This window comes from Neovison vison, chromosome 11, assembly GCF_020171115.1.
Source record: "Neovison vison isolate M4711 chromosome 11, ASM_NN_V1, whole genome shotgun sequence".
Lineage (NCBI taxonomy): Eukaryota > Metazoa > Chordata > Mammalia > Carnivora > Mustelidae > Neogale > Neogale vison.
This window is the reverse complement of record NC_058101.1, coordinates 89,488,559-89,501,883: the sequence shown is the minus strand read 5'-3', so window position 1 is coordinate 89,501,883 and position 13,325 is coordinate 89,488,559. Positions and strand designations below refer to the sequence as shown.

The following is a 13,325-nucleotide window of genomic DNA, read 5'->3' as shown; positions in this document are numbered from 1 at the left end:
GCTTATTTTTAAAATAAATGTAATATATTTTAGGCTGTTGAGAACAATCTGTTGAATCCTTGTTGAGCTACAATGTTTGACTTTGTCTATTCTTTTTTTTTTTTTCTTATTCTTTTAAAACAAGTCTGTTGGAACTCTCAACAATCATGACACCTGGCTCCAAATCAGTGTCCGAAAGCAAACTGTATCTCTAATGCCACAGTAACTTAGGAGATACACTTCATGTTATCTTAACTATTACAACGAAGGTTGATTCTGGTGCCAAATTATATAAGGGCGCAGTTTTTGAACAGAATAGAAATTGAATACACCGTGGTAGCTGCTTGGGAAAATGAATAGTATATAATCTAATATCTTTAATTTTATGTACATGAATATAATGTATGTCAACTTTGTACATGAGATACATACAGTATTTAAACATTTTACTCAACAGATAAGAATTTACAATAGCAATATAATTGACTAAAGGGCTGTCCACTTAATTATATACTTAGATTAGATCTGTACTTTAACAGGAAAAGAATTTAATAGTTTACAATCATAGAAACACTGACATTTAAAACAAGACTTTATAAAATAATTTATATATATCCTAGCATCTATAGAGAGGAATGATTTGCATTTGTGGATGTGTGCAATGAATGGCATATTTTAAATTTTCAGGTAATAAAATAATTTAGAAGCAGTTCATGCAGTGGTCAAAGCAAGGGATGTCAGTTCCTTCCAGATGCCCTCTCTGACAGCAACGGGCAGCAGACACATACTAGGTACCACTGAGGTACACTAGAACAAGACTCCTCAACAGATACTCCTATAAACACCAACATACACAAGTTGATATCTTTCCGTTCACAGTCCAAGGACTCGTCGCCACTTCTCTCAGCCGTGGGAGTAGTCAGTTTATGCTTAAAGTGATTCCATGTCTCTCCTGCAGGTCTATGTAACAGCATCTCGCCCTACGAGGTAACTAACAGAACTTCCTGGTTTTCACGACTTTACTCTGGTACTTCACCGAGTGGCCCCCGTGTCCTATGACATACACATCCAGCAGGTAAGACTTTCCAGGCAGAAGCCCCTTAATTGTTTCCGTGGTCACTGCTTTCTGTAGGTTTTGACTGTGGAAATATTTACAGAGTACTTTTTCCGATTTCTTCCTCGTGTCTGGTCCTAGGCATTGGTTTTGCTCTCTTCTCTTCTGGTCTTCATTGTAGCTATCGTCCACTTCCTTTTTGTAGATGCAGAACTTGTTCCTCTCCTGAGTGCCCAGCCAGGCCACGGTGGCCGAGGAGCAGGTGCGGAGCTTGTCGAAGGCTTTGATTCTCGTGTCTTCAGGAAGAGAGGGGAAGGGCTGCTTGCTCGGCCTCGTGGTGGCCAGGATCTTCAACATCGACGCCCCTTTCTTGTGTCCTTTCAGTCGGATGACATACTTCGCTTTGGGCTTTCCTCGAAGCTGAAACTGCCGGATGCCTTCCACATTCTGAGACAGGAGGAGTTTCCCATCCCTTCTTACTTGGATCTGAATAGCGTCCAGACAGGAGTGAATAAATAAAGTGACTTTTTGGTGAGAAGAGACCGGTGCAAAGCGTAAAAACTTCGCTCCCTTCCGTTTGACGAATACATCTGACACTTTCCCATCTTTTAGCTCAACTGTCTTCTGTTTCGCTTCCTCCTTGGTCCTGGCGAAGGTGCCCACGTACGCGGTACTCGTGTTGCTGTTGCTGTTGGCCACGAAGACATCGAAGTAGTACTGCGTGTCGGGCTTCAGGTCCGAGACGGTGAAGATGTTCTTGTTCCCGATGCAGATTTTCTGAATGTCGACCTTGGGCCTCCAGTACACATGCCGCCCCAGTTTGGGAGCAGGCTTTGCTAGGAAGCTGCGTTCTTTACCCGGATTCTCTGAAGGAAACCCGAAATGGGCAAAGTCAAAGGGGCTGAAGTCCAGACCGGGTTTTGGAGCCATCATAAAAGCATCGTCTGCACTCAGTTTGGCTTCTACTGCACAGAGACTTTTGAAATTGTGCTCCTTGTTGATGACCACACAGTACTGAATGGGTTGTTTCAGCAAGGAGGCCGTGGGGCTCGGTTTCCAGGCCAGAGTGACTGTGGTGCGTCCCAGGGAGGTCACATCCACCCTTGGATCATACGGTAATTCGGGGTAGGGCTGATCAGACTCCGGGGTTGTGGTGGCATAGACTTTGAAATGCGTGTCTTTCTCTGTTGAAAGCAGCTCCAACTGGTATAGACCAGATGGAGAACTAGAAGATATGAAATACTCCACATCATTGCCTTTGTAGGAGAATAATTCCGTACCTTCCTCATGAATGATCTGCTGCCTCTGCTGCTCCAGAGGCTCCGGCTCACCTGGAAGACAGGAGAGAAACACAAGCTACAGGTCAGGGTATGCACTGTGGCGTGCCAACCTTAGATTCTGTTTTTAAGACGATCTTCTTTTTGCGCTGCTATAAAAATAATAATGTCGGGTGTGCCTGGGTGGCTTGGTCAGTGAAGCGTCCCACTCTTGAGTTCTGCTCAGGTTATGATCTCAGGGTTGTGGGACTGAGCCCCCAAGTCAGGCTCCGTTCTCAGCAGAGTCTGCTTGGGAGTCTCTCTTCCTCTCCCTCGGACCCTCTCTCTACTTGCTCTCTCTCTCTCTAAAATAAATACATCAATCAATCTTAAAAAAAAAATTATGATGTTCCCAGTAGGTAATTGGGAAATAGAGGGAAAGAACAAGATAAAAAATATCATCCATTAATTCATGATCCCAAGACAGTCCTTCATTAATATTTTGATTCATTGCCACTCAGTCCTTTACATGTTTTTATGCAATTGATATTATTCTTTTTCATCGTTCTCTATAGCTTAATAACACTTATTCTCATACATATATGTTCCCAAATGAACCTCCATTTTGAATCCTGTCTTCCTCAGTTAAAATTATTATTTTATAATAAATAAAATTATTTTGTAATGTTTTAGTTTATAAAATAAATTATTATTTTACAATAAAATTTATAATAAAATAATAATTTTGTAAAAAGTAGTATTTTCATAAATATATAAATAATACCATTGGTCAATTTTTGACCATTTAAGATAGTGCCATGTATATATACATGGCACTATATATGTATATATGTGTGTGTGGGGGGTATGTATATGTATATGTGTATATATCTATATCTGTCTTTCTATATATACACACACCCACACACATACGTGTTGGCTTTTCTGAATTTAAATTTAGGCTTCAGAACTGACTGTGATTACTGAAAGTTTTAGGTCAAAGACTGTAAGCCTTTGAAAGATTAATCCCTACCATCAATCTGCTTATCAAAAGGATTTGATTGCATTTTGATTGCATTTTGAAGGCCAGCTATTTCACTAGTTTTATTCTTGTTACCAGGACTGGACAGTCTCTCATTAAAACATAGAATATGAAGCACCAGTAAGAGGACCTAATTTTCGGTGTAGAGAACATATGCCTAGGAATAATAGAAGGAAAGTATTGAAACCAAACTAATTTTTTCTATCTTTTTATTCTTAATATCAGATACCACATAGACACCAGATAAGCTTAGACACCAAGACCTGGTGAAGGATTGGGTAGCCAGTGTGGGAATGCACCCTGTTCAGCTTATTACTGCAAATTGAATGAGGGATGTAGAATTTCACAGTCCCAAACCAGGAGATGAATGATTTCATGCCGTTATTTATTCTCTATCTCCCATGATGACATACTTTCCGAGTTACAACTCTCTGTCATCTCATCGCTGTGAGCAGCACATCTAGCTTGATCCTTTGTGTGGCACAGTCACAAAGACTTCACCTTTATGCTGTGATGCCTTCACCCCTTGAAGGAAGCAGGTCACCCCAGAGCCTCATACGGATTCTTCTCACTTCCCTGTGTCTTGGTATTTGCTTTCCACAATCTGTATCTTCCTTAAATGCCTAACATACTCCTCCTACTGACTTTCTTGTCATCCTGGCCTTTCAATGGTGCTCAAAGCCTTTTTACTCCTCTTTTCGGTGCCACCATCTACTCCCCAGAGATCTTGGCTGCATACCAGAATCACCTAGGGGGAGATTTTAATAGTCCCCATGTTCAGATCATACTCCAGGACAATTAAATAAAAACCTTTAAGGGTGTGATCCAGGCATCAGTAGTTTTGAAGCACCTAATGCTGATTCCAATCTTTGGGTGAGATTGCAAACCACAGCTAGAGAGGCTAGTCCAAACCTTTCCATTTTCCTCACCCCTTCAGGCTCCGAGTCTGTCTCTCTTAACTGTCAAGTGGTTTTGACAGTGTCAAGATCATGTCTTTCAGTGCCATCCCCACTACAAAATCTCCAGTGTCTTCCCCTATGCATCCACGCTGCTTTTTCTTACAGACAGAAGGCTGTCTATGTCATGGGTCTTTTAGTTATCCATTCAGGGGTCCAGGGCCAGACTTAACATGCTGCTTACCTGAGCCTTCCCCGCTTGTGTCCTCTGGCAGCTCTTGGAGACTCAGTTTCCATTCTAAAGGTGCATCACAGGGAGTCACTGTGACTGATAACGGAGTATTGTCTTCTTCAACCACAAAGAAATACCTGTGGGGAAGTGGACCAGTTGAGACTGAGATCATTGGTTCTAGGACTTATCAAGAGTCACTGGAAAAATCACTGGTTTTCTTTTTATTCACTTAACAGACCTACTCTGACCCCTTATGGAAAATACCATCTTCCTACCCATGAAGCTCTCTTGCACACTTCTTCATTTGTCTTCAAAGCACTTATCACTACCTGACATATTACATATTTCTTTGTTTACCTCTTTATTTTTCCATCTCCTCTAACTAGAATGAAAGATGTAATAGGGCCGGGCATTTGGTTCATTGATGAAGACTTAGAGACTAAAATAATTCCCAATAAATACTTGTTGAATGAATTGATGAGTAAGTTTAGACTTCAGCTTTTTGGGGAAAAGTCCTTAATTGTTCACAGAATCTAAAACTTCCTCAGTGGTGGGGCCCCTGCCTACCTCACTGGCCTTTCATCTCCTGTGCTTGAACCACATGGGGCTCTCCTAGTTTCCTAGAATCTGCCCTGTGTTGGAACCTCTGGGATGTTGTTTCATGTGCCTGAAATATCCCTTTGCCCTTACTCATGTCACCTCTGAATTCAGGGCTGCCTTTTCTGACTCCTAATTCTGGGTCAGGTTCTTGTGCACCCTCAGTGTCCTGTACTTTTCACCTGGGGTGCTTATTGAAATTTGTGACTTTATGTTTGTATTATTTGATTGTCATTTTCTCAACAAAGGCCCACTTAGGGTTCATTTGCCATGTCATTGTAGTCCCAGCATTTAGTACTGATTTCCACATGTAGTAAGTAGTTGGTAAATATTTTTGAATGATCAATTATGAAATTAATGAATAGAACCCAAGAATTCTAACACCAACCCTATTGTTCCAGCTCCAGGAGCCTTACACCTCAAGTCTGTTTCTACCTAAAGATACCGAATCTGAATGGCACTATCAGTATTTTCTCCCCTCACCATTCAAATATAAATTAAAAGAAGGAGGGTGGGGGTCAGGCAGTAGGAAGACAAGACTCTATAAAAGTAAAAACAACTTGTTCATAAAATAATAAAGTTAGATGTCATCTAGACAAAATAACTGTACTATTTACTGGGTGGGAAGGTATAAGTATATAAGCATCTTTCAAGACAGGTGTCAGATGGCTTAATTTTCCAATTCAATCTACTTATGGAGAGTAGAATTTTGTTCCTTTGGCCAGGCTACATTGGATATATTAACAATACACACACAACTGAACCCATCTCTGTTACAAAGAAATAGGTACAACAAAATATTTTGTTTGGCATCATGTAAGTAAAAAGGTGTTCAAAACTTCTAGGGTTCCGTTTTTATGTTGGTAGCAGAGCCAACTGCTGAAGCAGAAATCAATGTGTCAGTTCATCTTCTACCTTCTGTTCTCCTTTCAAACAAGGAAGTAGCTTATTTCCCAAAGTATACTAACTTACTAACTTACATACAGGCCACAGGCAACCAATGACAAAACAATTCTTGCATTCCACAAGGTACTCATTATACATATAAAACAGCAGGGAGTCCCTCTAACTCAACGTTTTCATATGGAAGCACTTATGATTAGGGATAAAAGATAATCTGAATAAACTTTAACAATTTGACAAATATTTGTTGGCTACCATACCCAGAGTACGGAAGAGAACAGCAATCAGAGATAATAGGGCATGATCTATGTGCTCCAGATTATTTACTGGCTGGTGAGCAGACAGAAATGCAATGAACAACTAAGAAAACATGGCCCCAAATTATAATGCCAAAACTGAGGGATAAACACTCCATGGACCATTTAGCTTTTGGAATTTATGTATAAACATAAGAATAATCAATGAAAAGAGCTATCTGCTACTGCTAAATTTTATCTGGAATTTCACCATTAGTTATAATATCAACAATGTCTATGAGTGTCTCCCACTGCATATTTCACTCCTAGAAATGATGTTTCTATTGTTGCTGTAACTCTCAACTCAATGTGAGGTAACATTTCATCCCAATGTAGGTATCAAAGCCCCTGATCATTATTTGTGGGGAGAAAAAAGTCAAGTCAAGAAAGAATAAAATCATTTTATAAGGTCAAAATATTTAGAACCATTATGTGAGCCCAATTTGCTGATGGAGTAAAGGTAAATGAACTGTGATAGTTTTTAGTACAGTTTGGTTTAGTATTCCCAGGACCTAAGAATATTGTTCAAAGAAATATTATTATTATTATTTTTTTTTAATTTAAGTAGGCTCCACACCCAGCATGGAGTCCAGTACAGGGCTAGAGCTCACGACCTTGAGACCAAGACCTAAGCTGATATCAAGAGTCGGATGCTTAACCAACTGGGCCACTCAGGCACCCCAGAAATATTATCCTTATAATACAATGTAAACCCTTAAGGAATCATGTATTCATTTAATTTCATATTTTTTAGCTGCTTAAGCTCTTTTTTATTGAGATACAACTGAAATATGTTAATTTCAAATGAACAAAGTTATGAATTATGTATATGCTGTGAAATAATCATCACAGTGAATCTACTTCCCCCTTGTAACCATAAAATGCAATATAATTATAATATGCAATATAATATTGCTGACTATAGTCACCATGCTGTACATTACATCCCCTCATTTTCTTTGGATTAATACTCAGAAGTGGAATTACTGGATCATATGATAGTTCTATTTATAGATTTTTGAGGACCTATTACTGTTTTCCATAATGGTTGTACCAATTTGCATTTCCATCAACACTGCACGAGGATTCCTGTTTCTCCACATTCTTGCCAATATTTGTTATCTCTTGTCTTTTTGATAATAGTCATTCTGATGGGTGTGAGGTGGTATCTCATTAAGGTTTTGCTTTGCATTTGCCTGATGATGAGTGATATTGAGCATCTTTTCATGTACCTCTTGGCAATATGTATGTCTTCTTTGGAAAATGTCTATTCATATCCTCTGCCCATTTTTAAAGCAGGCGAGTTGTGTTTTTAAGTTGTATACATTCTTTATATAATTTGGATTTTAACCCCTTATTAGATGTATGATTTGCAAATATCTTCTCCCTTTCAGTAGTTCGCATTTTATTTTGTTAATGATTTCCTTCACTATGCAAAAGTTTTTTGGCTTGATGTAGTCCCACTTGTTTATTTTTGCTTTTGTTGCCCTTGCCTGTGGAGACCTATTCAAAACCAACCAACCAACCAACCCACCCACCCAAACAAACCGAGAAAAAAAAAAAGAACCCAGAACACTGCTAAGACCAATATTAAGGAGCTTACTACCTGTGTTTGTTTAGTGGTCTGGTTTCATTCTTGGGCACATGGCTGTCCAGTTTTACCAACAAGATTGTTTTAAACAAACTGTCCTTTTCCCATTGTATATTCTTGGCTCCTTTGTCATGAGTTAATTGACCATGTGTTCATGGTTTATTTATTTCCAGGCTGTCTTTTCTGCTCCATGGATCCATGTATCTGCCTTTATGCCAATACCATACCGTTTTGATTCCTATAACTTTGTAGTACAGTTCGAAATCAGGAAACATAGTATCTCTAGCTTTGTCCTTCTTTCTCAAGATTGCTTTGGTTTTCAGGGATTTTGTGGGTCCAGACAAATTTTAGAATTATTTGTTCTAGTTCTGTGAAAAACGTCATTGGAGTTTTGATAGGGATTTCACAGAATCTATAGTTTGCTTTGGGTAGTATGGACATTTTGACAATATTAATTATTCTAATTCATGAACACAGAGTATCTTTCCATTTATTTGTGTCTTCTTCACTTTCTTTCATCATGTCAGTTTTCAGTATACAGGTCTTCTACCTCCTTGGTTAAATTTATTCCTAGGTATTCTGTTCTTTTTGATACAACTGTAAACAGGATTGTTTTCATTAATTTCTCTTTCTGGTAGTTTATTATTTGTGTATTAAAAAAACAATAGATTTTTGTATATTGATTTCTGTATCCTGCAAATTTAATAATTTTTTTTTATTAGTTAACAACAGTTTTTTGGTGGGAGCTTCAGGGCTTTCTATATATAAAATCATGTTGCCTGAAAACAGTGACAGTTTTACTTCTATCTTTCCAATTTGAACACCTTTTATATCATTTTCTTTCTAATTGGTTGGGCTAGGACTCCCAATACTATGACACTTATCAGTGGCAAGTGTGGGTATCCTTGTCTTGTCCTTGATCCTAGAGGATAAGCTTTCTTCTTTTCACCATTGAGTGTCATATTAGCTATAGGCTTGTCATATATGGCCTTTATCACATGGGAATACATTCCCTCTATACCTGCTTTGTGTTAAGTTTTTATCATAAATAGATGTTGAATTTACCAAATGCGTTTTCTGCATCTATTGAGATGATTGTATGATTTTTATCCTTCATTTGGTTAATGTGGTATCACATTTATTGATTCGTGGATATTGAATCATCCTTGCATCCCTGGAATAAATCCAACTTGATGGTGGTGTATGATCTTTTTAATGTATTATTTGAATTTGGTCTGCTAATATTTTGTTGAGGGGTTTTGCATCTATGCTCATTAGGGATATTGACCTGTAATTTTTGTTTGTTTGTTTGTTTGTGGTGTCCTCATATCTAGTTTCAGTGTCAGTGTAGTGTTGGGCTCATAAAATGAGGCCACAATTTTCTGAAATATTTTGAGGAGGATAGGTATTAGATCTTCTTTGAATATTTAGTAGAATTCATTTGTGAATAATTCACTCAGTCTTAAAGAGTATATGTTTTTGGGGATTTATCCACTTTTTTCCTGGTTTGTCCCAATTTATTGGCATATAGTTCTTCATATTAATCTCATAGTAGGTCCTTTGTATCTTTTTGGTATCAATTATAACTTACTCTCATTTATTTCTGATTTTGAGTCCTCTTTTTTTTCTTAGTGAGTGGAGCTAAGTTTATCAATTCCGTTTATCTTTTCAAAGAAGAAGCTCTTAGTTTCATTGATTTTTTTTCCTATTGTCTCTTTAGTTTTTATCTTATTTATTTCCACTTTGATGTTTATTATTTTCTTCCTCCTTTTAACTTTGGGATTCATTTATTCCTATTTTCCTAGTTCCGTTAGGTATAAAATTTAAATTATTTGAGGTTTTTCTGATTTCTTGAGCCAGTCCTTTTTTTTTTTTTTTTTAAAGATTTTATTTATTTATTTGACAGAGAGAGATCACAAGTAGACAGAGAGGCAGGCGCAGAGAGAGAGAGAGAGAGGGAAGCAGGCTCCCTGCCGAGCAGAGAGCCCGATGCGGGACTGGATCCCAGGACCCCGAGATCATGACCTGAGCTGAAGGCAGCGGCTCAACCCACTGAGCCACCCAGGTGCCCCGAGCCAGTCCTATATCACTAAAAACTTCCCTCTTACAACTGCTTTTGCTGTGTCCCATAAATTTTGGTGTGTGACTTTCACTTGTCTCAAGGTTGTTTTTGTTTTTGTTTTTTTTTTAATTTTTTCATTGACCTATTGGTTGTTCAGTAGCATGTTTTTAAATCTCCACATATTTGTGATTGATTTCTGGTTTCATACAATTATGTTCTAAAAGATGTTTGGTGTAATTTCAATCTTCTTAAATTTATTGAGACTTTTTTTTTGTCCTAACATATGATCGATCCTGGAGAATGTTCTATGTGCACTTGAGAAAAATGTATATTCTGTTGCTTATGGGTGGAATGTTCTGTATATATCTAGCAAATGGTCTAATGTTTCATTTAAGGCCATGTTTCCACATTGATATTAATATTCTGTCTGGATGAAGCATCCATTGATGAATGTGGGGTACTAAGTCTGCCTACTATAGTTGTATTGCTCTCAATTTCTCCCTTTAAGTCTGTTAATATTTGTTTATATGTTTAGGTGCTCCTAATCTATATTGGGTATATAAATACCAACAAATGTTAATAAAATTTAAAAAATATATTTACAAATGTTGTATCTTCTCGCTGGATTGACCCCTGAATCATTATGTAATGCCTGTCTTTGTCTTTTATTATAGTCTTTTGTTTTAAAGTCTATTTTGTCTAATATAATAGCTACCCCAACTTTTTTTGGTTTCTATTTGCATGGAACATCTTTTCCCAGCCCTTTTACTTTCAATCTGTGTGTGTCCTTACATCTAAAGTGAATCTCTTGTCAGGGAGCATATGGAATTAAATCCATTCAGCCACTCCATGCCTTTTGATTGGAGAATTTAGTCCATTTATGTTTAAATTATAGGTAGTTATATACTGCTGCTGCCATTTTGTTAATCATTTTATCATTCCCTTCTGTTTTCTCTTTCTGTTGCTTTCTTCCCTTGTGATTTGATGGCTTTCTTTAGTGGTATGTTTAGATTCCATTCTCATTATCTTTTTGTATATGCCATAGGTTTTTGCTTTGTTGTCACCATGAGACTTACAAATATAAGCCTATATGTATATATACCAGTCTATTTTAATTTGGTAACAAGTTAAGTATGAACACATTCTGAAACCTTACATTTTTACTTCCCAGTTCCACATTTTATACTTCTGGTGTCACATTTTACATTATTTTGTGTATATACTCCAACTAATTGTTGTAGTTTTAGTTATTTTTTTACTACTTTTGCCTTTTAATCTTCATGCTAACCTTATAAGTGATTAGTTCACTGCCTTTAATATATGTTTACCTTTTCCAGGGAAATTTTTACTTTCGTATGTTTTCTTGGTATTGGTTAGTCCCCTTTTCAACTTAAGACCTCTTTTTAACATTTCTGACAAGGCTTGTTTAGTGGTGGTGAACTCCTTTAGTTTTTGCTTGTCTGGAAAACTCTTTATCTTTCTTTAATTCTGAAAATCTTGCTAGGTGAGTAGTCATGGTTGGAGGTTTTTTTGCTTTCAGCACTTTGAATATATCATGTCACTCTTTTCTGGCCTGCAAAATTTCTGCTGAAAAATCTGCTGATCATCTTATGGAGGTTCCCTTATTTGTAACAAGTTTTCCTCTTGGTTATAAGATTTTCTATTTATCTTTGAATTTTGACATTTTAATGTAATATATCTTAGTGTGGATCTCTTTAGGTTCATCTTATTTTGAACTCTAGGCTTCCTGAACAAGGATATATGTTTCATCCTCCAGGTTAGGGTCTCTTTCTGGGACCTCTAATATGCAAATATTACTCCACCTGATGTTGTCCTATATGTTTTTTAAATGATCTTCATTTTTTCAGATTATTTTTTCTTTTTCCTGCTCTCTTTGGGTGAGTTGCACTGCCCTGTCTTCTGGGTTACTGATCCTTTCTTGTGCTTTATCTAATTTGTTGATGAACCCCTATTGTATATTTCAGTTTGGTTACTGTCTTTTTAAGATCTATGACTTCTGTCTGGTAATGCTTTCTTATATTTTCTGTCTCTTTGTTGAAATTCCATCTGTGTTCACCTATTCTTCCCCCAAGATTGCTGAGCATCTTTGTGACCACTACGTTGAACTCTTTATCAGGTAAATTACTTCTCTTTGTTTCATTAAGGTTTTTTTGTTTTTGTTTTTTTCCTCCCTGGAGTTTCATCTTGTTCTTCATTTAGAATATATTCCTTTGTTTGTTTGTTTTCTTTCTTTCTTTCTTTCTTTCTTTCTTTCTTTTTTAAGATTTTATTTATTTATTTGTCAGAGTGAGCACAGGCAGACAGAGTGGCAGGCAGAGGCAGATGGAAAAGCCGGCTCCCGCTGAGCAAGGAGCCTGATTTGGGACTCGATCTCAGGATGCTGGGATCATGACCTGAGCCAAAGGCAGTGGCTTAACCAACTGAGCCACCCAGGCGTCCCTGTTTGTTTGTTTTCATTTTGTTTAACTCTCTATGTTGGTTTCTATGCATTAGGTGAAAGAACTATCTCTCCCAGTCTTGAAGGATTGATTACAGGAAGCCTGGGGGTGTCTCAGTCTTAGTCTCTGCAGTATCCTGGTGGGGATAGCCTGCCAAGAACTGTCTCCCTGATTATTTCAATCCTGGGGGCTCAGAAATGTAACCACCCTGGTCATCAGAGCCAGGAATCCCTTGTGTGGCCTCTGCATATATACTGGCTTTGTTTGGGCTGTGGGGGTGTGCCAGGCTGGGGCAAGCCCACCTGTCAGGTTTAGCAGTGTGGGCCATAGGAAAACCTAGATGTGGGCAAGCAGTGCTGATAAGGTAGATTGAAAATGCAAAAATGATACTTGCTAGCACCTCCGTGCCTTGAAAGAGTTCTAAGAGACCCCTGCCCTTCCAGCAGACACTTTAAGATTAGCCAGTGAATCTCTTTTGTATGTAGTCTAGGCATTTTTCAACTTTTTGTGTTTGCACTGGGTCCTGGGGTAAGGAAGTCTGTACATATGCCCTTTAAGAGCAGAGTCTTAAGGAGCACCTGGGTGGCTCAGTTGTTTGAGTGTCCAACTTTTGGCTTTGGCTCAATTCATGATCTCAGGTTGTGAGACAGAGCCCCGTGTTGGGCTCACACTCATGGGGAGTCTGCATGAGATTCTTTCCCTCTGCACACCCCCCCTTGCTTTCTCTAAAATAATAAATAAACCTTTTAGAACAAAAAGAGTGGAGTCTTATTTTTTTATAGCCTTTTGGTTCTCTCAGGCATAAGCCAGATGTTTTGGGGGCTTGTCTCTTTGGTGTAGGTCCCAAGGGTTGGGGTGCCCGATGTGGGGATCAAACTCCTTTCTCCTCAGGGATGTGTTCTGTATTTGTCAGAGCTTCCTGTTTGTGAATTGCCACACTAAGTGTAGGGTTTTTTTG

At 38.0% G+C, this 13,325-nt stretch overlaps 1 protein-coding gene across 1 annotated transcript in view; it reads right to left on the bottom strand.

The window, feature by feature from the left end:
• Positions 1-320: 320 nt before the first annotated feature.
• Positions 321-13,325, bottom strand: part of NDNF (neuron derived neurotrophic factor) — a 41,342-nt gene continuing 28,337 nt past the window's right edge. Inside the window, exons 3-4 of the mRNA XM_044224088.1 lie at positions 4,472-4,596; positions 321-2,364 (exon numbers count right to left, since the gene is read on the bottom strand). Of these exons, the coding sequence (XP_044080023.1) occupies positions 971-2,364; positions 4,472-4,596 (1,519 nt within the window). The 3' untranslated portion in view covers positions 321-970. The remainder of the gene's footprint in view (positions 2,365-4,471; positions 4,597-13,325) is intronic.